The sequence below is a fragment of the Marmota flaviventris genome, chromosome 12, assembly GCF_047511675.1.
Source record: "Marmota flaviventris isolate mMarFla1 chromosome 12, mMarFla1.hap1, whole genome shotgun sequence".
Lineage (NCBI taxonomy): Eukaryota > Metazoa > Chordata > Mammalia > Rodentia > Sciuridae > Marmota > Marmota flaviventris.
In genome coordinates, this window is record NC_092509.1 from 60,315,645 (window position 1) to 60,341,693 (window position 26,049).

The window sequence follows — 26,049 nt, forward strand, 5'->3', positions numbered from 1 at the left end:
TCTATTCCCTAAAGACCTAAAAAGAGCATGCTACAGGGACACTGCTACATCGATGTTCATAGCAGCACAGTTCACAATAGCAAGACTGTGGAACCAACCTAGATGCCCTTCAATAGACGAATGGATAAAAAAAAATGTGGCATTTATACACAATGGAGTATTACTCTGCATTAAAAAATGACAAAATCATAGAATTTACAGGGAAATGGATGGCATTAGAGCAGATTATGCTAAGTGAAGCTAGCCAATCCCTAAAAAACAAATGCCAAATGTCTTCTTTGATATAAGGAAAGTAACTAAGAACAGAGTAGGGATGAAGAGCAGGAGAAGAAGATTAACATTTAACAGGGATGAGAGGTGGGAGGGAAAGGGAGAGAGAAGGGAAATTACATGGTAATGGAAGGAGACCCTCAGGGTTATACAGTGGAGGGGGTAGAGAGAGAGGAGGGGAGGGGAGGGGAGAGGTGGGGAGGGGGGAGGGTGGAGGATGGGAAAGGCAGCGGAGCACAACAGACACTAGTATGGCAATTTGTAAATCAATGGATGTGTAACTGATGTGATTCTGCAATCTGTGTATGGGGTGAAGGTGGGAGTTCATAACCCACTTGAATCAAAGTGTGGAATATGATATGTCAAGAAATTTGTAATGTTTTGAACAACCCACAATAAAAAATTAAAAAAAAAATCATACTGAGCCTTTCTCTCCATTATGTACTTAGAAGTAAATGGGGAAATTGAAGTAGGGCCACGCTGTGATATTTCAAGAAATTCTAAAAAGCTATCCACCTACTAGGAATGGTCTTAAAGGAAATAATTGGTATGAAATACTTTGCTCTTAAGAGTCAGGCAGATCTATTTTGCAAAACCACTCAAAACTGTGAACTTCTGAAACTTCTAATCAACATTTCACCAACTGGCAGCCAAGGACCCAGGAGAGTACTAACCTGAATCCCGGTTTGATATTAGTGACTGAACAATCAAATGATAATGGCTCAACTCTGCTAATGTGATCCCCATACACTTTGTTCCAACTGACCAAATTAAGACAAAGAGTTGTTACCATTCTCAAGACACATCAACATTTTGAATGCAAAGTTATTAAAAACAAAAACAATGTGATATTTATTTAAAAAAACCAAGTTCAGGAATTGTTATGCCTGAAATTAACAAAAGTATTTTAAAATATGAATATATGAGTAATGGAAAAATGCTTTGACAAGTTTCTTTTCATCTTAACTGCCTTAGAAATGCCCACATGTTTTGGTTATGATCAGAAAAAACAAAACAAAACAAAAAAAAAACAGCCAATCAGAAGTTTGACAAGCAGGAAGGAAAATAAGGGCCTTATACTTTAGGTATTCAAACAAGTATTTCAAACATGTGCCTGTCTTAACAAGCAACATTTTAAGGTGTAAGAGGGTAACACATACCAGCTTTCAGTTTCTAATTTCCCATTAATCTGACATCAGGGAAGAAACCTGATAACTTGATATCTCTGAAACTGAACCTTAAGCTTCTGTTCTTACTTTTCCTCACAACCAAAATCCTTTTTAGCTGGCTTTTACAAATGTTTCAACTACACACTTTGAATTTATGTAAACTTGTGCATTTATCAAAAAATTGGTCCTTCCCAGAAATGTCTGCAGTAAAACATAATGGTGCCCACAGAATTCTGAGATTTATTACATCAAACTATAAATTCCCATAAGGAATCATTTTGAACAACAAATCCTCTGCTTATAGGTAAACCAAATGATCTCAAAACTCTTTAAATAAACATGATGTTTCAAATCACCTGTAGCTTCTTTTGGCTCTCTCTTGACAAAGGATTTTTCATTCAAGGCTTTTTTGGTCAAAAGACTGGCCCTCTATAAGCAAAGATTACCCTGAATTAGTCTTCTTCAAAGGAAATACAACATAAGTTGGTTTCTCACAATAGTTCTGACATCAAAGTACACTACAACTTCCTATACCTTTGGAATTGACAGGGTTAGTCTATGTGAGTTAAGGAACTTCAAAGAGTTGGCCCCCAGCCAGCCACATTTGTGCTCAATTGCCTTCTATACTAAGCTAATCCTTTAAGGAAGGTAATTTCTTTAAGGAAGAAATGCAGGTATTATTTACCAGGGAGATCTAAACTTTGCCTTCATACAATCAGTGGAGCTTATCTGAAAATACATTTTAAGGCTTTGCTGACTTTTTCAGACTTTTTGAGACACATACTAGGTGCTCAATAAACATATCTTGATACATGAATGCCTGCATCTGACAGCATAAGAAGCAAGTGTAAATAGGTACCGTAGATGCTCCTGTTATCAGTATTGCTGCCCAATAAACTTCAAAATAGTGTTCGCCTTCCTTTTTCTGGAGTTCTCTCAGCATCCACCATTCAGATTTTCTACAGCCTAGCTTTCTTTGCCATTAGCATCAGAAAAACAGAAAAGACACAAAAAAAGAATTTGTGCTATCAATTGCATTATCTGGGTTGAAGAGGTGTCACTGAACAGGATTTCCCCCTAAATTTATCTTTTAACATCAATGACATGGACAGAATCTACATGCTAAATAATATATACCAGTTTAACTTAATATGTCTCTTTCTAAGTTGCCCTATGCAGGAGTTTTCAAACTTATTCATATGACAAAGCACCAGAAAATCGTGGTGCTTCTTACAGACTGGATCTTGAATATTCCCCAAGGCCCATATTCTAAAAGGCTTGATGGGCAGCCCATGATGCTACCAGGAGATGGTGGAAAGTGTAGGAGGTGAGGTTTAATAGAAAGGAAGTTAGGTCACTGGAGACATGCCCTTCAGAGGGATATTGGGACCCATGTTTCCTTCTCTGTCTGTATCCTGGCCACCACATGTTTCTCCACCACATGTTCCCACCATAACATACCATACAACCACAGACCCAAAGCCACAGGGCAAAGCAACTATGAACTGAGCCTCTGATACTGAGCCAAAATAAACCTTTCCTCTTTTTAAGTTTTTTTTATCTATTTTGTCACAGTGACAGAAAACTGGTTAACAATACTTTTTATTAAATATCATGCTGGCTTTTCATGAGATACCATGCCAAAAAATAAGGTATATATTTAATTCTGTCATACAAATTACGAATAATTTCATTAGAAAAAATATTGCTGTGTAAATATTTTTAAAACAAAACTAAACATGGCTATCACAATAAAAAACAAACTTACAAGTTTACATGATCATTTCAAGATTTTTCATTAATGTTTCAATTGTACATGTGTCTTGCTATCAAGGTTTACTAATGGAGAGTAACAATAAATATGAACAATTCATAAGACCTGAGCAAATTCTATCCATTACCTTATCATTGTTTTAGTCAACTTAAAAAAAAAAAATCTACCTTTACTGGAATCTGCAGAGACACAACCTAGGCAGCTTGTGGAATACCAGAGTGCCACAGAAGCTTGAGAATCCCAAGGATGAAAATAAAAGAGAGAAGTCAGGAAATGAAAAGAGAGGGGATAGCTGTTCCCCTCAAAGAGTCCCTAATTATGTCCCTGCCTGACCTCTCCAGAGAAGCAAAATGAGCCTTTTGGAGGCCCCAGAGAGCCAAGGCAACTCTTTCTTCCTGAGCTAAGGAGGAAGGAAGATCCCCTGGGGTCTTACAGACCTTTTCAAGGGATCTACAGTGTAAAAAATATTTTTAAAACAAAATTAAGTCATTATGTTGCCTTTCTCATTCTCATTCCCTCACTGATGTCCAGTGGTATTTTCCGGAGGCCAGGTAATGGATGGTATTGCACAGATTGAGGGCAAAATCAGATAAGAAAACCTACTTGTCTTCTATTAAGTCAGACATTAAAAGAGATTTGCAAACAATTTAGAATAATGTCACTCTTCTAATTTTTTATTATGAAAATTAGTTATTTTTTCATGAACTATGTCCATATTGACATGCAATAGGCTTATTTTTTTAAAAAGTTAATAAGTTTTTCTGAAATTGTTTTAATTCCTACTACAGTCAAGATTGGTAGAGATGACAAACAAAAGTTCTTAGAGGTCCTCAATTTCAAGATTGTAAAGAGTTCTACAGACTATAAAATTTGAGAACCACTGGCTTAGGGTATAGAAAATGACTAGAAGACTATAAGAAAATGTTAGGGAAGCAACATATATGAGAGACGTAGATGTGGGCCTAGAATAAATGAGGCCTAAACAGCCTTCATTTCCATAGTGCCTGGGTGAGTTAATTCACTTATAACTATATCTCTATATAGTGTGTGTGTGCGTGCGTGTGTGTGTGTGTTTTGAAGACCACAGAACCCATTAATTAATTGGGACTAGGTCAATATACCTAATATAACACACTAATTAGTTACTTCACAGTTAAGTTCCCTCACCTTCTAACACTGGTGACAAGGGGATCTTTTGTTGCCATACATAACCCAAAATGAAGAGGCCCTAATTCAAGCTAAGCTATATTGGTGATTACACATTTTCTAAATATCAGACACCTTGGGAAAATCCTGAAAAGATTTTTATTTAATCAAAGTGATAAATTACTAATAATCTACCCTCAATATTTTATTTCAAAGGAGTCAGTCATCTTTTCCATAATACACAGTGGTAGAGTCTAAACTTTCAAGCCCTCACTGGACAACTATTCTTGAGCACCATACACTCAGTGTAGAAATTATAGCAATATATCTCTATACCAAAATTAGGTAAATTCATAAATACACACCTACATACACATATATACACACACACTAGAGATTTTAAAGGGATAGATGAAGTAAATGATATTTTAACATATTCCAAATTTGGATTGGGTTTGTGGCTCAGCAGTAGAGCGCTCACCTAGCATGTGCGAGGCCCTGTGTTCAATCCTCAGCATCAGATAAAAAAAAATTAATGCAGTAGGGATATATATATATATATATATATATATATATATATATATTCTAAATTATTAATTAATGGCTCAAAAACTTTCACCAGGACTATTTTATTATTAATCATTCATATATTAATATAACAAAAATAGTGCTATTACATATGGATGAACCCAAAGTTCAATACATAGAGTAATAAGTAATTATATTGCAGTTGAATAACCAGCCATATTGAAGGAACAGGACCTAATAAACTCTAACATTATTTGGTGGCATACTGTAAGATGAAAGAAAAAACAACTGTCTAAAAATGTTATAATTTGGAAACTTCTTTTTGTCAGAAGTTTCCAACTTGGCACAACTAGCATTTTGGACCATATAATTTGTTGTTTTAAGGGCTGCCCTGTGCATTGATAGGGTGTTTAGGAGCATTCCTGTCATCTATACCTAGATGCCATTAGTCCTCACCCAATTGTGACAACAAAAAATGTTTCCAGCCATTGTAAATGTCAGTAAATGTCCCCTGGAGTATAAAACTGCCTCCAGGTGAGAATCACTGCTTTATGTGATACTACATGTGAATAAATTAGTCAATATATTGTAGATAATTAGCATCAAATTTCTCTCTGCTGAGAAAGGAGTTACAGACTAGAAAAAGGGGAAGGTCAGAGCCTGTCCTGTTGAACTGGAATCATAGGTATGAACACCATGTTTAATATGTATACATACAAATATGGAAACAAATATATGTGTGAGTGGATGTGTTGGTATATATAATTCCTAGCTCTGCCCACTTAAAGAGCACAGGGAATGACACCCATGCAGTATGGGGCACAACCAGCACCCAGATTTTGGTTTTTAAATATAATCTTCAATAAAAGAATCATGGCTCGGGCTGGGGATGTGGCTCAAGCGGTAGCACGCTCGCCTGGCATGCGTGTGGCCCGGGTTTGATCCTCAGCACCACATACAAACAAAGATGTTGTGTCTGACAAAAACTAAAAAAATAAATATTAAAATTCTCTCTTTCTTTCTCTTTCTCTCTCTCACTCTCTCCCTCTCTCTCTCCCTCTCTCTTTAAAAAAAAAAAAAAAAAGAATCATGGCTCCTTGGAGCTCTAGGACCAATGTAGGCAAAATATAATGAGAGCTTTGACTATTTTTTGGTGCCTCAAAGTATGGAAGTGCTAAAAAGAAAAAAGAGAGAGAGAGAGGGAGGGAGGGAGGAAAGTGGAAAGGGCACAAAAGTCAATTCAAAGGTACTCTCAATGGCCAGAAATAGAACCATATGAGCAGCAAAACACACAAATAACACTAATGCATTATAACCCATGGAAAAAGATAAATAGAGGCCATCCTGATATAAATAAGTAAATGAGGGGAAAGAGACAGTTTTCATTCTAGTAGCTACCAATTATTCAATGTAAACACGATAGAAAAAAGAAAAATCACCATTAGGCCAATACCATAGTAATTACTGTAGGAAAGAACCATCAATGGATGCCAAAATCAGTGAGCAAAAGTTTGGTGAGAAGCAGGATATCTGCATCATTTCACAGTATCTCCACACAAAATATTCACGAATCACTAAGAGGAAAATGCAGCTTTACAGAGTAAAACCTGGGTCATCTTTATCATGTGGTCAAAGTGAAAATCACCGATAAGACACACTGATATCATATACCCTTGATATGATACACTGAGAAGGTACAGCATCCCTTCTGTAGGATGCATAATCTAATATGCACTGGCTCAATCGAATCATGAGGAAACTTCAGTTACACACACACACACACACACACACACACACACACACAATGATAAAATCTCTTTAAAATTGCCAAAGTTATGAAAATAAAGAAGTGGGGAAATATTACAGATTGGAAGAAACTAGAGAAACAAAAAACCTGCAATGTGGAATCCTGGAGTTGGAGTTGGGGCCAGAGAAAGGATACAAGTGGAAAAATTGGCAAAATTTAAATAAAGTTTAGGTATCAATCAATAGTACAATAATGTTAAGTTCTTTAAGAACTTTGCAATGGTTACATAAGATGCTAACATGAACAAAAACTGGCTGAAGAGTTAAAAGAAACTTGAATTTTCTGAAGGTTTAAAATTATTTTATAATAAAAAGTTTTAAAAAATAAAGAAAGAGAGTGTCTCTAGACCCAGGTGAATGAACAAGAATTCCAGGGCAGAGAAACCCAGGAATTTGTTTTCTAAATGACAAGTTATTCGAATGTGATCACTTCACAAGAGTTTGGGGATCCTAATCAGTAGTGAGAATATCCAATCCATATGGTCATTGTCTATTGACAGCCAACTATAGGATAGGTACTGTACTAGGCTACTAAGATGAATCCTTGTCTCCAAAGAGCTGTCAGTCTAAGTCCTTCTCATAAAGTATGAATGGAATGACTTCCATTTTTTAATATAAAGTGTATTTTGCGTTTTGTCTCCTTGTAAGCAAATGTAGCATACTGTCAATTTTCCTTGTTTTATGTGTATAGAATTGTAATACTACAGAGCCCTATGTTTCCAACAATCCTTCTGCAAACATATTTACAACCATGTGTGTGATTAACAAAACTGAGCCTGCTTATGTTTATGTAACTATGTAATTCTTGTACAGTCTATCTCTAAACAACGTATGGTCTTTTGAAAACTGTGGAAAAAGTTTAAAAGACATGAAATTATTCTCCTAAATTATTTTAACCAGCATTTCTTTAATTACTAGTACTATCCCACAAGATATGTATATATGTGTGTGTGTGTGTGTAATCTAAAGGCTGATCTAAACCAACTTACATATTTCACTATTCTTTACATGCAATAGATCTTAGTAGTCTTCCTGAAAAAAATTCTTTTGTAAAAATTTCTTTTTATTTTATCTCTAATTTTTAAATTTTTGTTGTATTTTAATTTCTAAACATTTATACAGACATACTGTGCTGATGTTTAATATGTTCTTAATTATCATCATTTTTTTCCAATAGGCTGTCATAAGAAAATAAGGAATTTATATAACTTCATTGTAAAATGCTTTCTTTGCTCCACCAAATTCCATAGACAACCAAGTCAGAGAAAGGGGAAATGGCTTAAAACATATATTATAGCAAGTTTTAAATTGGAACAAAGGAAACACAGGAATTATTCTTCTGTATTCGTTCACAAAACTATAATGAGAACAATTTAGTTCCTTTAACTTGACCTGCATATTTGCAATATTTCTTCTTTCTTCCCTAGACAAAGATACTTTTAAATCTAATGCAGACAAGAGAAGAACCCACCAAACTTTAATTTCCTTTTCCTTGTCCCATTGTATTAGAGTTCTTCTAAATATTTGCCATTCCCAGATTACTGAAACAGAAAGAGAGGCCAGTCCTTTGTAGTGCAGATGACTGGGATAGTCCTAGTAGTAAAGCAAAATTCTCACGCCTTCTAGGAGGAATTAAGAAACTGACTCTTAAAGATGAGACAAAAATTACTAAAAAATAAATTAGTATTCTTTGTAATGCATATTTATTTTATTCTTGACTATCTCACAACATAAATACATACAGTAAATAGAAATAATGAAAAACAATTAAAACCTAAAAAATCTTCATGGCCATTTGAGGTAATTCCTTATATGTTTGTTCATAAAGTATTTCTTTAAAGATTTGTCAAAATCCTGGAGCTGGGGTTGTAGCTCAGTGGTAGAGCACTTGCCTAGCACATGTGAGGCACTGGGTTCGATCCTCAGCACCACATAAATAAATAAAATAAAGGCATTATATCCATCTACAACTGAAAATATTTTTTAAAAGATTCATCAAAATTCTATAGAAAAGAACTGGCTATTTTTCTAAATGTTAATTCTTAAAATCCTTAACCCTCCTCATCTCAAATTTCCCCTTTTGTTCAGTCGAGTTAACTAACTTTAAAATGTTTTGATTCAATACAACAGTCTTAAGTTATGCGTACATATTGGATAGACAAATACAGCCATACACAGAACTCTATATGAAGATATTTACTCAATAATTTGTTCCACTCTGTTCTTTTCAAATAGGAATATATTTTATGTCTCCTCCAAAATCTAGAATAAAGATTAAGGTAATAACTTTCTTTTAAGTCAAACTAAAGGTATAAATGACTTGTAAAACCTTCAAGAAACCATAACAACTGAAAATATTGTGTTACTAATTTTACAATTTCAAACTATGCCTAATCCCAATATGTGTTTGCCAATAAATCCATTATGATGCCGCAAGCCTGGCTCTTGGCCTGACACTGTAAAGAGAACTGCAGGAAGGAAGACAAAATAAACACTTATCTGAAAAATCCATTAAGGTAAGCAACTGAAATAGTACCTTATCGACAACCCTAAAAGATATGGACAAGTTCTGTTCTTGTGATATACAGTAGGCCTGAAAGTTTCTCAAAGTCAAACAAGTAAAACTAATTTTCCTATATATAGAAAATGTTTCTAAAACTCTTCCAGACATTTTATTTTAGGATGATTATCCACCAAGTTCCATGTAGACCTCTCTCCACATTTTGTATGGAACCATCTTTGTTCTTGAGTAGTTCAATTAAAAAGAATAATTGTTGCCCTCTTTAAAAGACCTAAGTTCTTTCCTGTGATAAACAGCCTCCCCATAGTAAAGGAACCTGCTACAAAGGCCTGAGCAGACCGCATTCCCTAGCATGGAAAGGTTATTGTAGAAGCGATTTTAAGTAAATAATGTTCTCTAACTTTCTGACTGCAAAACTAGTGCATGCATACTGAAGAAAAAGTGGGTCACACAAGAAAGCACTAACAGTGAAGTAACAATTATCTATGATCCTGAAGCCCAAACACCTATTACTATCTTGGGTTATTATATTTCCAGTCTTTTTCATGTACCGTATCTGTTTCTCTTTTCAAAATATGAGATTGTGCACCCTGCTTTCGCAATAACTCTCTCAAGTTAGCTTAAACTTCATAAATATACATGGTAGTGGTTGCATAAGATCACATCATCCAGAGCTCAAAATATATTTAAACAAGTTTCTATGATTTAACTTTTAGACTGCTTCTGATTTTTTAAAACTACCTCAATCATGAACTACCATAAAGGATAATAACTTTATGCATGACTGTTTTGGCATGTTATTATTTCCTTAAGACATTCTTAAAAGTGGAATATTGACACATATTACAAAATTGCTTTCTTGAATGTTATACTCATCTATATTACATAGCAATGTATGAATGTGCATGTCAACAAATCTTTAATAACAACACACTGTTACATATTTTTTGTTAAATATATTTTAATTTAAAAACAGTATCTTATTTTAAACTTATGTTTCTTTTGTTATTAAGGAAATTAAATCATTTTTTATATGTACTAGTAATGTGTGTATGTTCTCTTCTCTGAATTGAAGTTTTGTTTATTATGACTTTGGTCTTGGGACTGGGGTTGTAGCTCAGTGGTAGAGTGCTTGCCTAGCACATGTGAGGCACTGCGTTTGATCATATGCACCACATAAAAATAAATAAATAAAATAAAGGTATTCTATCTATAAACACACACACACACACACACTTTTTTTTTTTTTTTTTTGGTACCAGGGATTAAACTCAGGGGCACTCAATCACTGAGCCACAAACTCAGCCCTATTTTGTATTTTATTCAGAGACAGGGTTTCACTGAGTTGCTTAGCACCTCGTTGTTGCTGAGGTTGGCTTTGAACTTGCAATCCTCCTGTCTCAGCCTCCGGAGCTGCAGGATTACAGGCTTGCATCACCATGTCTGGCTAAAAATATTTTTTTAAAAAGACTTTAGTCTTTTTCTTATAGATTCATTTTTTTTCATGAAACTAATTATTACTAGCTGGCTTTTCATCTCTGCCTTTAAGTTTAACGTGTCTTAAAAATTTTATTTTAGCCATGCATAGTGGTTCCAGCCTCTCTGGAGACTGAGGTTGGATTACTTGAGCCCAGGAATTGGATGCCAGTCTGAGCAACATCGAACCCATATCAAAAAGAAAATTTTACCTTTGAATATATTCTTCATCATTCACAAAGATAGATGTAAACAACTATATTTAATTCAAATTGAAAATTCCACAATATATGAATTCTTTATATAATTTACAAAGTTTACCAGTCATTCATGAGGTCACTAAAAAAACAAACAGAACTTACATCACCCATCTCACCTTTATCATCTCTTTCACATTACAGCATTCCTCAATTTGTAACAGCCAATGCTAAAAACACTCAAGTGTGAAAAACAGACATCACATGTGCTTATTTGGGTTTCAAGCAACTCAACATTTATGTGGCAACAAACATGAAAAAGTAAAAATATTTCACTGAGGCCTTAAACAGCTAAAACAGGCATCTTACTGCCAGTGAATGAACTATTATTTAAGATATTAAATAACTGTTTTTAAAGCAAATGTTTTACTAACAAGTATGATTTAAAATCTAATAGTCTTCAAAACTGCTTCCCTGAGAAGGCCAGTTTCAGTACACAGAAAAGCTGCTAGACCCCTAATTTATTACAATGCAAACTCTTTACTCAAAAGTAGGTGGAGAGGAAGCTACTAAATAAACATACATTAATTAAAGTGCAGGCTTTATACCACCCCCCAAACAGTATTTACACTTAATCTCTTTACACATAAACTTACACTATTAATATTAATGGGTAGACCTCAGTTTTCCTCAAATTAATTTGTAAGATTACAGACCCTTCCCTAAAGTTCTTTTTCAAAATTAATAAGAGCATCTGAAGGTTTTGTTCTCAGAGTAAATTTAAACAACATACAGCATGTTATACTTCCATTTCTATAATATCTTATGTTTACAAAAATGCTTTATCCAAACATTAGAGTTGATCAACCCCTACCTTTCACACCCACTGCCTCCTTCCGAAGCCAGATGTCTGTGTGCATAAGGGAAGCAGCTGAGCAGCTGGGAATCAACCTAAGTATTAAACCAAAGGACTACTGGTTAGAAATAAATAATAAAAAAAAGCATTGGCCAAAAAATAAAAAGAAACAACTTGCAAAACTAATTATGAGCTCAAATTAACTTACTTATAATGAAGGTACATTCAAATCAAAACACTAGAATGGACCTTTTATTAATCAATTTAAGTTAACTGATACCTGATGCTGACAGAGGTGTGGGAAAATGTACAGTTACCCTATGACATAGAGAAAGTAAACTGGTGCAGCCTTTATAGAGGACAACCAGTAATCTATTAGTATTCTTTTAAATATACCTTCAAAATCCTTTAATCCAGAATCCCACTGCCACAGGACTTTATTCTATGACTAAACCTAAACATTCATCAAAACAGCATATATAAAGATATGTGTTATAGCTTTTTTTCTTTAGTAAAAAAAGAGGAGGGGCTGGGATTGTGGCTCAGCGGTAGAGCGCTCGCCTAGCACAAGCGGGACCCGGGTTCGATCCTTGGCACCACATAAAAATAAAGGTATTGTGTTGTATCCATCTACAACTAAAAATTAAGTATTAAAAAAAAGAGGAAATAGAAGCAAAGTATCCATCCATAGGGAACTGGTTGTATAAACAAAGGTCCATCATTTAATAGAACTTTATGAAGCCATTAAAAAAATGTTTTTATTTCCTCATTTTTTTCTATATTTTAAGATGTTTACTTTTATTTGCCAATTTTCAGAATAATCAATTAGTTCCTTAACATTCCCTAAATCTAATCAGAGAGGAATTGGGATTTTTCTTTTTTTTTCTTCTAATTATCTTTAAAGCCCAGTCAACATTCTCTCATTCAACTTCTGTTTGCTCCTTTATTCCTAGAGGAGACATGTGAAATGCCTCAGAAACCAAGGGGTACATCTCCACTGAAGGGAAGAAGAGAGAAAGGAGGTACACACAGTGAGAAGTACCACACAAAAACTCCAACTAATAAGAGAAACGGTACTGATCATCACCAGAGAACACTGAGTATGAATCCCTGGACATGGTAAACTCTGAACATTCATTAATCTATTAAAGAATGGAAAATACTAATGTTGATTATCAAGCACTTGTATGGGGGGAGTAGGAATATCATTGGTCATCTTAGTGATGGTGACTGTACATACAGGAATCTACTTAGATTACTGTTAAACTCCTTGTTAGTGGTTTGTTATATTTATTTTAGACTTTAACTTTATGTGAGAGTTATAAACAGAATCTGTTTCACAGTAGGATCTCATTATATTTAAAGAAGATAACCATAGGCATTTGAGCAGTTATTGGCAAAAAGAAATGGTACCTTCATTATGTATATGTAGAATCAAAATAAATAAATAAAGGAATAAAGGGAAAATCAGTAGAGGAGGAGAATAGGGGAAGTGAAAAGAGGGCAGGATGAGAATTGAAATCAAATTCCTTGCATGTCTGATTTTGTCAAAATGAACCCAAATACTATGTAGAATTACATGCTTTAATTAAAAAGTTATCACCATAAAGAAGTAATGGGTATTTCAGGGAATAGATATATTTAACCTAATTTGAACATTACACAGTGTATACATGTATCAAAACATCACGTGGCCCTCCATTAATATGCATAATTTTTATGTTTGTATATAATTGTTAAATTTCAATTTAATTTAAATATTAAAAGAAGACCATTTTTTTTTCCCTCAAAGACATGGTGATCTAGTGAGAGGGTTGTGCTAATGCTCCAGTGAAAGTAAAATCAGGATGTCAATAGAGAAGAGAAAGAAGCCATTTTGGAGTTCCATTTTTCCAGCTTGTATTAGTTTTCCATAGTTACTATAACAAACTCCCACAAACTTTTTGGCTTAAAACAACTTATTATCTTATATTTCTGAAGAGGAAAAATTCAGCATGTGTATCACTGACTAAAATCAGGATGTTGGCAAGTTGTATGCCCTCTGGAGGCTCTAGGGAAGGATCTGTGTCCTCAACTGCTCCAGGTTCTATAGGCTTCCTGCATTCCATGGTTCAGGGTCCCCTTTTTCATCAAAGGCAGCAACTCCATCAACCCCAGGCTGGAGCTCTCATGAATGGAATTTGTACCTTTTTCCACATCTCCTCCCTTGACTCTGCTTGTCTCACCTTCCTCTTTCATTTAATAGGACCTTTGTTTTTATACTGGGCCCATCTTGATAATACAGAACAATCTCCCCAGATCCTTAACTTAATGACAGCTCCAAAGACTCTTTTGCCACATAAGGTAGCATATTCACTGGTTCTGGGGATTTGGACGTCAATACCTTTGACAACTATTCTGCTTGTCACAGCTCCTAAGACATCCAGGACTCTTTCTTTTTCTTTGGCAATAGAGCCCAACTTATTCAACAGGTAAGTAGTATCTCTTAATCTTAGGAAGATTAAACCCCTATCCAACTTTAGGGAATGGATCCCTGGTTTAAAAATAATGATTCCCTATCCTTTTCTTCTGCCTTTAAATTAAAGACATGATGGTCTGGAGGTACAGTAGTAATCCATGGAGCCATGAGGGGTGAAAGCACAAGTTAAAGACTGAGAGGAATATAATGATCCTGATCCTCCTGCCAAGGGTCACTGAACTAGTAGCAGTAATAGCATACCTCTAGATTTCGTAGTAAATGAGAAAACTAAAATCCTATGGGTTTAAACTATAATGATTATGTTTGCTGTAACTTGCAGCCAAGCATCTTCCTAATCAACGTACTTGAATACTAGTCTATTACATCACCTTTCAAATTACTGCAATTTGTATCCATATCTCCCTTAATAAGCTGAGTGTTCCTCCATGGCAAGAGAAACTTTGCCCAATACCTAGTCCCTATAATAAATGGCTCCCAGTGATTCCCACCCCTGGATTTATATGCTTATGTAATTCCTCCCTTTGAATATATGCTAGAAATAGTGGTTTACTTCTAAAAACAGTTTATAGCAAAAGTGAGGAAGGGTCACTGCTGTGACAACATTATAAAAGAATGTAATGTCCCTCTTTCTGGTTGTTATGGATTGAATTTTTATGCCCCCTTCTAATATTTATATGTTGGAATCCTAACCTCCAATATGATGGTATGAGGAGGTAGCTAGGTTGTGAGGCTGGAGCTCTCATGAATGGAATTAGTGCCCTTATAAAAGACATAAGTGAGTTTGCTTCCTCTTTTCTTTGTTCTCTGCCATGTGTGGATACAAAAAGAAGATGACTGAAACCAGGAACAGGACCCTCACCAAGAACTCAATAATGTCAGTATAGTGATCTCAGACTTCTAGCCAACAGCACTGTGAATGATATTTTATTTAACTCTCCCAGCTCATGGTACATTTATTGTAGCAGCCCAGGCTGACTGAAACACTGATTCCTCACCATCCCCATCATCACCTCTTTCTAATCACTTGCTTCCTATGATGAAATAGATTGTTGTGATCTGACCTGTGGAGAGTAAGGAACGAAGAGCAGCTTCAGAAACAACCATCAAGAGACTGAGTCCCTCAGTCCAAACAGGCTAGCAGGAACTCAACTCTGCTACCCTAAGTAAGCTCTAAAGCAGATCTTTCCCCAGTTAAACATTAAAATGGCTGCAGCACTGAACAACACCTTCATTGAATTCTTTTGAGAGACCCTGACTGTGCCAGTAGACCCAGCTAAGCTGTGTACAAATTCCTGACCCACAGGAACTGTTACTGTTTAATAAATTTTGTTTGAAATAAATTATTATGGAAATAACTAATTCTGTGTCCAATAAGAATGTGTTGAATTTTCTAAAAAGCCAGGCACAGTGGCACATGGCTGTAATCCCAGGACCTCAGGAGGCTGAGGCAGGAGGATCACCAGTTCAAAGCCAGCCAGCCTCAGCAATGAAGAGGCACTAAGCAACTCAGTGAGACCCTGACTTTAAATAATAAAATACAAAAAAAAAAAAAAAAAAAAAAAAGCTGGGGATGAATGTGGCTCAGTGGTCAAGTGCATCTGAGTTCAATACCCAGTACCAAAAGAAAAAAAAAGGAATGGTGCCCAACCACTGATGCAGCTTGTACTTCTTTTAAAAAGTCATCAGTATGGGCTGGCAATATGGCTCAGTTGGTAGAGTGCTTGCCTCACATGCACAAGGCCCTGGGTTCAATATCCAGCACCACAAAAAACAACAACAACAACAACAAAAAAGTCATCAATACCAGCTTTGATTGCTCCAAGTCAGTTCACCATATCATTTCCTAGGATTCCATGACAATCTCAACTGTCCTTAAAATATTTCTTTTTTTACCCTGATTTTAAGGAACTCTAGCTTACTAATCAGTGGTTTCCAACTGCTCATTTACCCCAAACTCCCTCACCAGGTCTAGAGTTCTGTAGGATCTGGCTCATACCTCCTTCTCCAGCATCTCCATTCTCCCTCAGAGGCTCTCCATCCAATCCACTGGCCTCCTCTCAGATCCTTCTATTGGCTATGCTCCTTCCTACAACCTCTCCATGCTGTTTCCTTGGGGTGAAACATTCTACCCTCCCTTCTTCACTAAGACCCTGCTCTTTTCCTTCAAAGCCCATCCTTAAGGGTTTTCAGGGAAGCCTTTCAAGACCTTCCCAAGCAGCTCAAATTCCCTATTAGAAAATTCAGAGTATCTTGTACTTGGCCCTCAAGACACTGATCCCATACACCATTTACACTTGGGAGGTTACAGATAATCATCTGTCTCCCTCATTGACATTAGGTAAGGGTAGGACAACACCTATTGGCTGATGTTTTTTCTCAGTGCTTGATACTTCTGCATTCCAAGAAATATAAAACTCATTTTAGGTAAGAGAGGGAAACTAACTTGTCCAAAGTCACAGAGGCAGGAAAAAGCAGGAACAAGACAAACTCATTCCCTTGACTCCAGAGACCCTGTACTTTATCTCTCTACTTGATATTTTAACATGTTCACATATCCATCTTAATTTGTGTACAATATTTCAAACATAAGAGAGATAAAGAAACTAATACAACGAATACCCATGTATCTGCCTCCCAATTTGGAAAAACATCTTAACATTTAGCTTTATTATTTATTTTATTTAAACAAAACGTCACAAATAGAATGCAGACCCCTATGGAACATTCTGGGATCTAATTCTTTCTTCCTTCCAAGGAGGTAACCACTACCCCAGATTTAAAATTTATTTTCTCATGCATGTCTTATACTATTATTAGATGTGTATCCATAAACAATGCACATACTGGGTTTTGGTTGGTTGGCTGGTTGGCTGGTTGGCTGGTTAGCTGGTTGGTTAGTTGGTTGGTTGGTTGGGTTGAGGGGAGTTGTTTTGTCTTTGTTGTTTTTATGTAACAGGGATTGAACCAAGGGCACTTAACCACTGAGACATATCCCCAAACTTTTTTATTTTTTATTTTGAGAAAGTATCTCACTAATTTTATAAAAATACCATCATATCCCCTCTATCATTCCGCAACTTCTTTTTGCTCAACACTGTTTTTGAGAAAGGGTCATACACAGCCCTACTTCATCCTTTGTAACTGCCAATTTTTGTTCCACAATATAAAGACACTAAGATTAACCTATACTTATTTAATGCACATTTAGCCAGCTTTTATATTTTCCAATTACATGCAGTGCACAGTAAACCTTTTGATGCCTGTCTCCTTATACATGGGTGGGAATTATTCCCATATATTTCACTAAGTAGATATCTGTTGGGAAGAAGGATATGTGTATAGATGATGCACAACTGCTCACCAAAGTACTGGTGCACAGTCTTCATTTTGGCCTGTGTATTAAAGATTGAAGAGAATCCCTAGCCTATACTCCAGAAACTTCTCTTCTAGCACCATGATGAATAGCAGCCAGACCTCCATATGCACGACTCATATTCAAGAAATGAACAGAATGTCTAAACCAGAGAAGAATAGCAATTTAAAATGTTATTAAATGTTTGTTCTATGTCAAACACTGATATCCTAAGAACTTGAAATAAATAATATCTTTTAATCTTCGTGACAACTCCACGAGGTAGATATTGTTAATTCTCAGTTTTGCCATCTGATACATCAAATTCCCTTAGTAACTCTGCTTTTCAGAACTTTCCAAGTTGTTTTTGTGTATTTTTTTTCTCCCAGGAAAACTTTACAGAGTCAGGTACATATCTAAAATACAATAGCAAGAGTCAAGAACTCTTTTAATTTTAATTCATAACAGACATCTAATAAATATTTTCTGATGCAGTTTCTACTTAAAATACTCTTTGTCCCTCTCAGAGATCAAGAAAGGTACTGGCTACTCTGTCCCTCCAAGAGATCAAAAAAGGTACTAGCTACTTTCAATCTTTTTAAGCTCCCAGTATATTGATTGGGGCAACAGGGGAGAAGGAGGAGTTAAAATAATTTATAGTAACTCTTAAAGTTTAGTTTCTTTAGAACATATGCAGAAAACATATAACAGTGTCTATAAATAAAATTGGGTATATAATACTTTAAAATCTAAATTTAAGATCCTTCATGAATATAAAGGCTCAATCAACCTGAATAACCAACTAACCCCATCCCATTACAAGCCCAGAATTCTAATTTTCTATCCTCTCCTACTGACTCCACAAACTTAGTTAACTAAAGCAATAATAATAATTCCATTTGACCTGATAATTATTTAACTTTCCCTTCAGAGTTAGGTGTAAGAGGGATCAGAATTCTTCATAAAGGATTAACTTTCATAGTCTCATTTTAAAACACAGAAAAGAGTAAGAGGAAAATAAAATCCCTTTATTTTTCTTTATAATTGTTTCATCATGCATGATTTGTTTTGACCTTTTGAAGCTTGAATCAGCTAATCGTAAAGTTATCAGGAGCTTTTACAGTAGAAAATCCTCCTGATTTCTGCAAGCTTCACTAGCTCCTCAAAGTTGAGTTCAGAATGAAAGAATTCCTTGTTAAAATGCAGTGTTTGGATCAGCTCTTGGTTACAAACTAGAAATATTAATTTGTTGCTACTGTAATGGGAAAAAAAAGCTTATAACAAAAGGATCTGATTATAACATATAATTCAACCAGGAAAAGGGTTTATATTTTTTTTCTGTTCCAAATATACTCAAATTATTACCAGTATTTTCTCACAGTTTTTAAATTACCCAGTTTTCATTTTATATGAAGAACAGCTTTGTAAGTGCTATGTGAAACCTATGACTAACAGGTTCCCAGTAAATATTTACATCCAAAAATATTTTTCTTTTATTAGTACCTATGATTTAAAGCAAACAAACAATCTCTAAGTACCAGAGGCATCCCTAACTTAGGAAAATTACAAGACATTTACTCTTATTTGAAGTTATAGAAGACTCAAGAACATTAGAACTTATGAAAATTCACAAGGTACAAAGAGTGTATTTTTCTCTTTTAAATAAAAAGTATAATTACACTCAAGCAATTCATTTTTACGCAAAAGAATGGTTCAAGTCTTAACTAAATCAAAGAGATGAGAATTTATTAACCTTGTTTTTGCATGGAAACAATATTCCTCTTTCATTGGTGAATATACTAACTTTAACCAGCTCACTGCTAAGTACAAGAAATTTGAAATAGGATGAAAAAAACATGTGCATACTAAAACTTTCATTTCAGGGAAAGCACATCTAAAAATTAACTTCACGATGATCCTTTTTATATACATGTTATTACTGAAGAATTTCAATATATAAGAAAATTAACAGAATCAGTAGCCAAATCACTTGTATTTTTCTCCTGTTGGAAATTCTATTAACTGGCATCACTGTTTTATGTTCACTTTCAAAAACAAGTCATAAATATAAAAATCTAGAAGTGGGTTTTAATTTCCTTATATTAGATCTCTTTAATAACAAAAGTAATAGATGCTTATTTTAACAAACTAAATAATACAGAGGTAAATGAAGAAAAAGTTAATTTCTGCCACAAATCCCATTCTGTTAGATAATCTATGTGGCTAACCTGATTCCTCCAGGCATATTCAAATATATACAAACAACATCTTATAAACACATATAGAGCTATATATAAACACATATATGTGACGTGTGTGTGTGTGTGTGTGTATACATATGGATACAGGTTTTAATTTTCATGGGATAATACATAGTACTCTGCTACTTGACTTTTCTATCATGGTTATGGCTTCATCTCAGTAGACACAGAACTAAGCCAGTGTTCTTGTTATCTGCAAAATCATTGCACAGTATGGACATACCATAATTTATTCTCTTCATAATCATTCTCTTTGCCATTGCCCTTGATAGAGGTTCAAATCTTTTCTGAATGTGTGCTCCAATTCTGACACCGTAAGATTCCCCTTTCCCTCCCCTTGTCACTAACTCTGCAACAGGCAGAAGGCCTAAGCAATACAGAAGACAGGGAAAAAAAACTTGTTTTAACAATCTTGTGTATAGGCTGCCCCTCAGTGCCCTATATTTAACATATATCATTGCGAGAAAAATCTGCACCAAGACACTGACTCTTATATGGCAGTTACAAGTCAATTATTTACAACAACAACAACAAAAACACTGAAAAGGGAGCCATAAAACCTAGGCTCTATTTCTATCTTTGCCACTAACAACTGATGTGACACTTACAAGTTACTTAACTGCTGGGAGGTCCATTTCCTCTTCTAAACCATGAATCCTGGAGCTACATAATGTCTAAAGTCTCTTCACACTGAAGTCAATGACACTGTATTGTTCAACAAATGCAGACTTTATGACAGCCCACAGAGGGGAAGGTTCCTAAAAGAACCTTTGTTTTATTTGCACAAAGGGTTTATAAACCAACTAACAGTAAGAACATAAAAAAAAAAAATATTTTAACAACTCAGGAAAGTCAACTGTTTACCTCCACAGGAACATTATGATTGCTATTTAGAGACAAAGAATATGTTAATCAAAACTATAATGGTCAATTCACTGAAGGGATTTGTCTAAAAAAAATCTCATGTTATTAAGTGCTCTGCTAAGTTCCAATTATTATATATCTTGAAAAAAATATATTTTATTTAAAAAATGTAGTAAATGATGAATGGCCCATAAAGTAATTTGGACTCTACTTCTGCTTTAACCATTCAGACTCTAGATTAAGGTTTCTCATCTGTAAAATGAAGAAGTCAAAAGCTTCAAAGATTCACGAATGCATTTAACAGATCTTTAATGAGCATCTACAATATGACAGACAGACCCTGTGCTTGGTACTAGGAATACAACTGAGAAAAAGAAAGTCTTCAATTATGAGGATGTATAATTCTACGGTTCTGTACCTCAGATTGTTTTCTAATTCAAATTGACCCTCCCAATAACTGGACTAAATTTAGTTAAATTTTACTATGTGTTTTTTAAAAGATTCATATATAATTTTTTGCATATTTCATTCTTTTTTTTTTCTAAAGTACTAGGAATTAAACCTGGGTATTGCTCTACCACTGAGCTACATTCCCAGATCTTTTACTTTTTACTTCTTTATTCTGAGATGAGGTCTTGATAAATTGCCCAGGCTGGCCTAGAACTTGCAATCCTCCTGCCTCAGCCACCAGATAGCAGGGATTACAATGATCAATTGTGCTGCATTCTTTTCTTTTTTTGGTGGGGTGGGGAGTGGGGGTGGGTGGGTACCAATGATTGAACTCAGGGATACTAGACCACTGAGTCATATCCCCAGCCCTATTTTGTATTTTATTTAGAGACAGGGTCTCACTGAGTTGCTAAGCACCTTTTGCTGAGGCTGGCTTTGAACTTGTAATTTTCCTGCCTCAGCCTCCCCAGATGCTGGGATTATACCCATGCACCACTGCGCCAGGCCTCTGCTGCATTCTTAAAGACTGAAAAGAATATCAGTTTTCACTTCAACTGGCAAAGAAGCTTGTGTAATTGCAAACTAACAGGAAATCCAATGAGTTATTTAATATCCATAACTACCTTTAGTTTATAAGTGATATTAAAACATATCTGCATTTTAATTTGCCTAATCTTCATCTTAAATGAATGTAAAGAGAAATGAGATGTGAAACTATCCCAAGGAGTCCAACTACTGGTCATATTTCTACGGCTCAATTTTCCTGTAAAAGAAAGGAGCAAAAATAAAGGAAGACACAGAAAAGAATGAGGGTGAGGATGAAGGGAATGAAGGGAAGAAAATGGCACTCGATACAAACAAAAGAATAACTGGAGGAAGAGTACCTCAGTGTTCTCTGCTTGCCCCTTCCTACATTCATCTTTCTTTCTTTTTTTTTTTTTTTTTTTAAGGGGAAAGGGTAAGTAGGGAGAATCAGACATCACCCATAAAGGTCAACACTGAACCTCAATGACCTAGAGTCACTGGAATTTCCCTTCCCCTAGTAATTTTTACCAGTCCTCATCTGGGTCATATTCCTGGGGTGCCTGTACTCCTCTAAGAAATTACTGCACTGTCATAAAACCCAGCAGGGGCACCTAACTGAATATTCAAAGAGAAAACAAAGCCATAACTGGCTAAAAGCACCGAGACATTTTTGGAAACATGCCAATTATACATCCCTCTCTCCTGCCCGTGGAGGGGTGTGTGTATGTAAAATCAGGAATATTGGGCTGATGCTGGAAAAATTCTATTTGTAGAGATAAGCCAAAATAGGAATCAGGGAATCCATGATATTACAACAACATCTTGTCCTACAAAAACACGTTTGTAAGTAATGTTTTTTGAAATTTAGCTTTAAATGTCTACAAGTAGAGCTTTGACCTCAAATTTAATCTAGGAAAAGAAGACTCTGTATATGAACTGCCATTTAAATTTCTGTTTAAACAGGGAAGGCTTTTAAGATGAATGCTTTACATGTTTTGATTTTTCTATTCATATTTTTTAAAAACCCACTCCCTCTTATAAACATGGAGATGAAAACTTAAAATAAGTATTCCCATACAGAGTTAAAAGAAGCTATGCTGGAGAAAAACTTATTGAAACAAAAAATAATAAATTTCCATTCAATTTTGTGGAAAAGCCTTACTGAATACAAAACCAACTCCCTTTGCTATTTTTCTGTAGTTTACAAGAAACTATCCATTATGAATTCTGTACAAGACATTACAATGCATATGCTACATTTAACATACTTGGGTAAATAGAAAAAGCAAAAACAGAAAAGCATAGAGTCATTTTAAGCATGTTTATACAAATAAAATAACAGTTTATGAGCACAGAGGTGTTAGTTTTAATTACATCAGAGAAAAAAAAGAGACATTTCCTGAAGATTTAAGAAAAATTCCAAGAGGTATTGTCATTAATGGCTATCCTAAATTGTAAATCTACAACCTTTGAGGGAATAGGTGAATGAAACCCTACTGTTTTCCCCTAGATTACTCACAGAGTTAATAATGTAATTTGGGAATGAGCTTAAAGTTATCAGAATTTTCTAGTCATTGGTTCATAAGTTACCTTCATGCATTCTTATTTATAGCAGCTTAATAACAAGCAGCAGTGAAGTGGAAATTCTTTTTGTCTGGCAGCAGGAGGCATAGGAAGAGAATTCAGATGAAGAACATATTTCACATCACTAGAGCTGACAAATGTGAAAAATGTGCCAGACAAACCCTGCAAGCTACAATTTTTGTAATTAGAAATGCTGAAATCTTTCAATAATGCCGCCCATGTCCAAGATTTTTTAAGTAAAAACAAAGGAACTATTTTCCTTATAGAGCAATTTTACTTTTCTTTATGATTTTTTTCTTATTGGAAAAAGGCTAAATTGTTCATATTAATTGAATAATTTATAAGATTCATGCTTTAAATGGAAAAAACAAGAGCATTTATATCTCATGTGGTTCAAAGTGAAAATTAAGAAACTGGCAAGAAGAAAACTATTTGTTCAACCAAGTGTCATTCCATATCTACCTCATGCCAAGCATTGGTCATGCAGTGAGAATACAAAGCACCATAACTATTTATTCACTCACCCATTCGTTCAAATGCTTAAAACACATATATTTATCATTTACTGCCAAAGTTTGGACAAGATGCTAGGGATAAAAAAATGCTATAGAGCCAAGTTTTTCACCGTGGGAGATGAGAGTTATAAACATGGACAGAAACTAGAACGAATACTTGAGTGCTAGATCAGAACTGAACTAATCAATATGAACCTTGAATTTAGATACAGAACTATAATTGAGACAAAGATTATTCTCTCTCTCTCTCTCTCTCTCTCTCTCTCTCTCTCACACACACACACACACACACACACACACACATACTTCTTAGTCCCTGAAAAATCTGAGATCTGAGAGGGTCTACAACCAATGACATATTATTAGTAATGACATTACAAGCACTCAGATCTTGGTTTTAAATACCATTCTCTCAGCAAAGTGGCAGGATATAAAATCAACACGCATAAATCAAAGGCATTCCTGTATATCAGCGACAAATCCTCTGAAATGGAAATGAGGACAACCACTCCATTCACAATATCTTCAAAAAAAATAAAATACTTGGGAATCAACCTAACAAAAGAGGTGAAAGACTTATACAATGAAAACTACAGAACCCTAAAGAGAGAAATAGAAGAAGATCTTAGAAGATGGAAAAATATACCCTGTTCATGGATAGGCAGAACTAACATCATCAAAATGGCGATATTACCAAAAGTTCTCTATAGGCTTAATGCAATGCCAATCAAAATCCCAAAGGCATTTCTTGTAGAAATAGAGAAAGCAATCATGAAATTCATATGGAAAAATAAACGACCCAGAATAGCAAAAACAATGCTAAGCAGGAAGTGTGAATCAGGCGGTATAGCGATACCAGACTTCAAACTATACTACAGAGCAATAGTAACAAAAACAGCATGGTACTGGTACCAAAACCGGCGGGTGGACCAATGGTACAGAATAGAGGACACAGAAACCAATCCACAAAACTACAACTATCTTATATTTGATAAAGGGGCTAAAAGCATGCAATGGAGGAAGGATAGCATCTTCAACAAATGGTACTGGGAAAACTGGAAATCCATATGCAACAAAATGAAACTGAATCCCTTTCTCTCGCCATGCACAAAAGTTAATTCAAAATGGATCAAGGAGCTTGATATCAAATCAGAGACACGCCGTCTGATAGAAGAAAAAGTTGGCTACGATCTACATACTGTGGGCTCGGGCTCCAAATTCCTCAATAGGACACCCATAGCACAAAAGTTAATAACTAGAATCAACAAATGGGACTTACTCAAACTAAAAAGTTTTTTCTCAGCAAAAGAAACAATAAGAGAGGTAAATAGAGAGCCTACATCCTGGGAACAAATCTTTACTCCTCACACTTCAGATAGAGCCCTAATATCCAGAGTATACAAAGAACTCAAAAAATTAGACAATAAGAGAACAAACAACCCAATCAACAAATGGGCCAAGGACCTGAACAGACACTTCTCAGAGGAGGACATACAATCAATCAACAAGTACATGAAAAAATGCTCACCATCTCTAGCTGTCAGAGAAATGCAAATCAAAACCACCCTAAGATACCATCTCACTCCAGTTAGATTGGCAGCCATTATGAAGTCAAACAACAACAAATGCTGGCGAGGATGTGGGGAAAAGGGTACACTTGTACATTGCTGGTGGGACTGCAAATTGGTGCAGCCAATTTGGAAAGCAGTATGGAGATTTCTTGGAAAGCTGGGAATGGAGCCACCATTTGACCCAGCTATTCCCCTTCTTGGTCTATTCCCTAAAGACCTAAAAAGAGCATGCTACAGGGACACTGCTACATCGATGTTCATAGCAGCACAATTCACAATAGCAAGACTGTGGAACCAACCTAGATGCCCTTCAATAGATGAATGGATAAAAAAAATGTGGCATTTATACACAATGGAGTATTACTCTGCATTAAAAAATGACAAAATCATAGAATTTACAGGGAAATGGATGGCATTAGAGCAGATTATGCTAAGTGAAGCTAGCCAGTCCCTAAAAAACAAATGCCAAATGTCTTCTTTGATATAAGGAGAGTAACTAAGAACAGAGTAGGGTCGAAGAGCATGAGAAGAAGATTAACATTAAACAGGGATGAGAGGTGGGAGGGAAAGGGAGAGAGAAGGGAAATTGCATGGAAATGGAAGGAGACCCTCAGAATTATACAAAAGTACATACAAGAGGAAGTGAGGGGAAAGGGAAAAATAATACAAGGGGGACAAATGAATGTCAGTAGAGGGGGCAGAGAG

The 26,049-nt window shown here is 35.3% G+C and overlaps 1 protein-coding gene across 7 annotated transcripts in view; it reads right to left on the bottom strand.

The window, feature by feature from the left end:
• Disp1 (dispatched RND transporter family member 1) overlaps nt 1-26,049 on the bottom strand; it is a 210,556-nt gene that overhangs the window by 116,712 nt on the left and 67,795 nt on the right. For 3 of the 7 annotated variants that reach the window (XM_071600037.1, XM_071600036.1, XM_071600040.1), the window contains one exon: nt 11,762-11,838. The exons of 2 other annotated variants lie outside the window; for them this stretch is intronic. In XM_071600037.1, coding sequence (XP_071456138.1) covers nt 11,762-11,807 — 46 coding nt within the window. In that variant the 5' untranslated portion in view covers nt 11,808-11,838. Of the gene's footprint in view, nt 1-11,761; nt 11,840-26,049 lie in introns of those variants that run through there. 2 more of the 7 variants (XM_071600041.1, XM_071600039.1) reach the window with 2 other exon arrangements.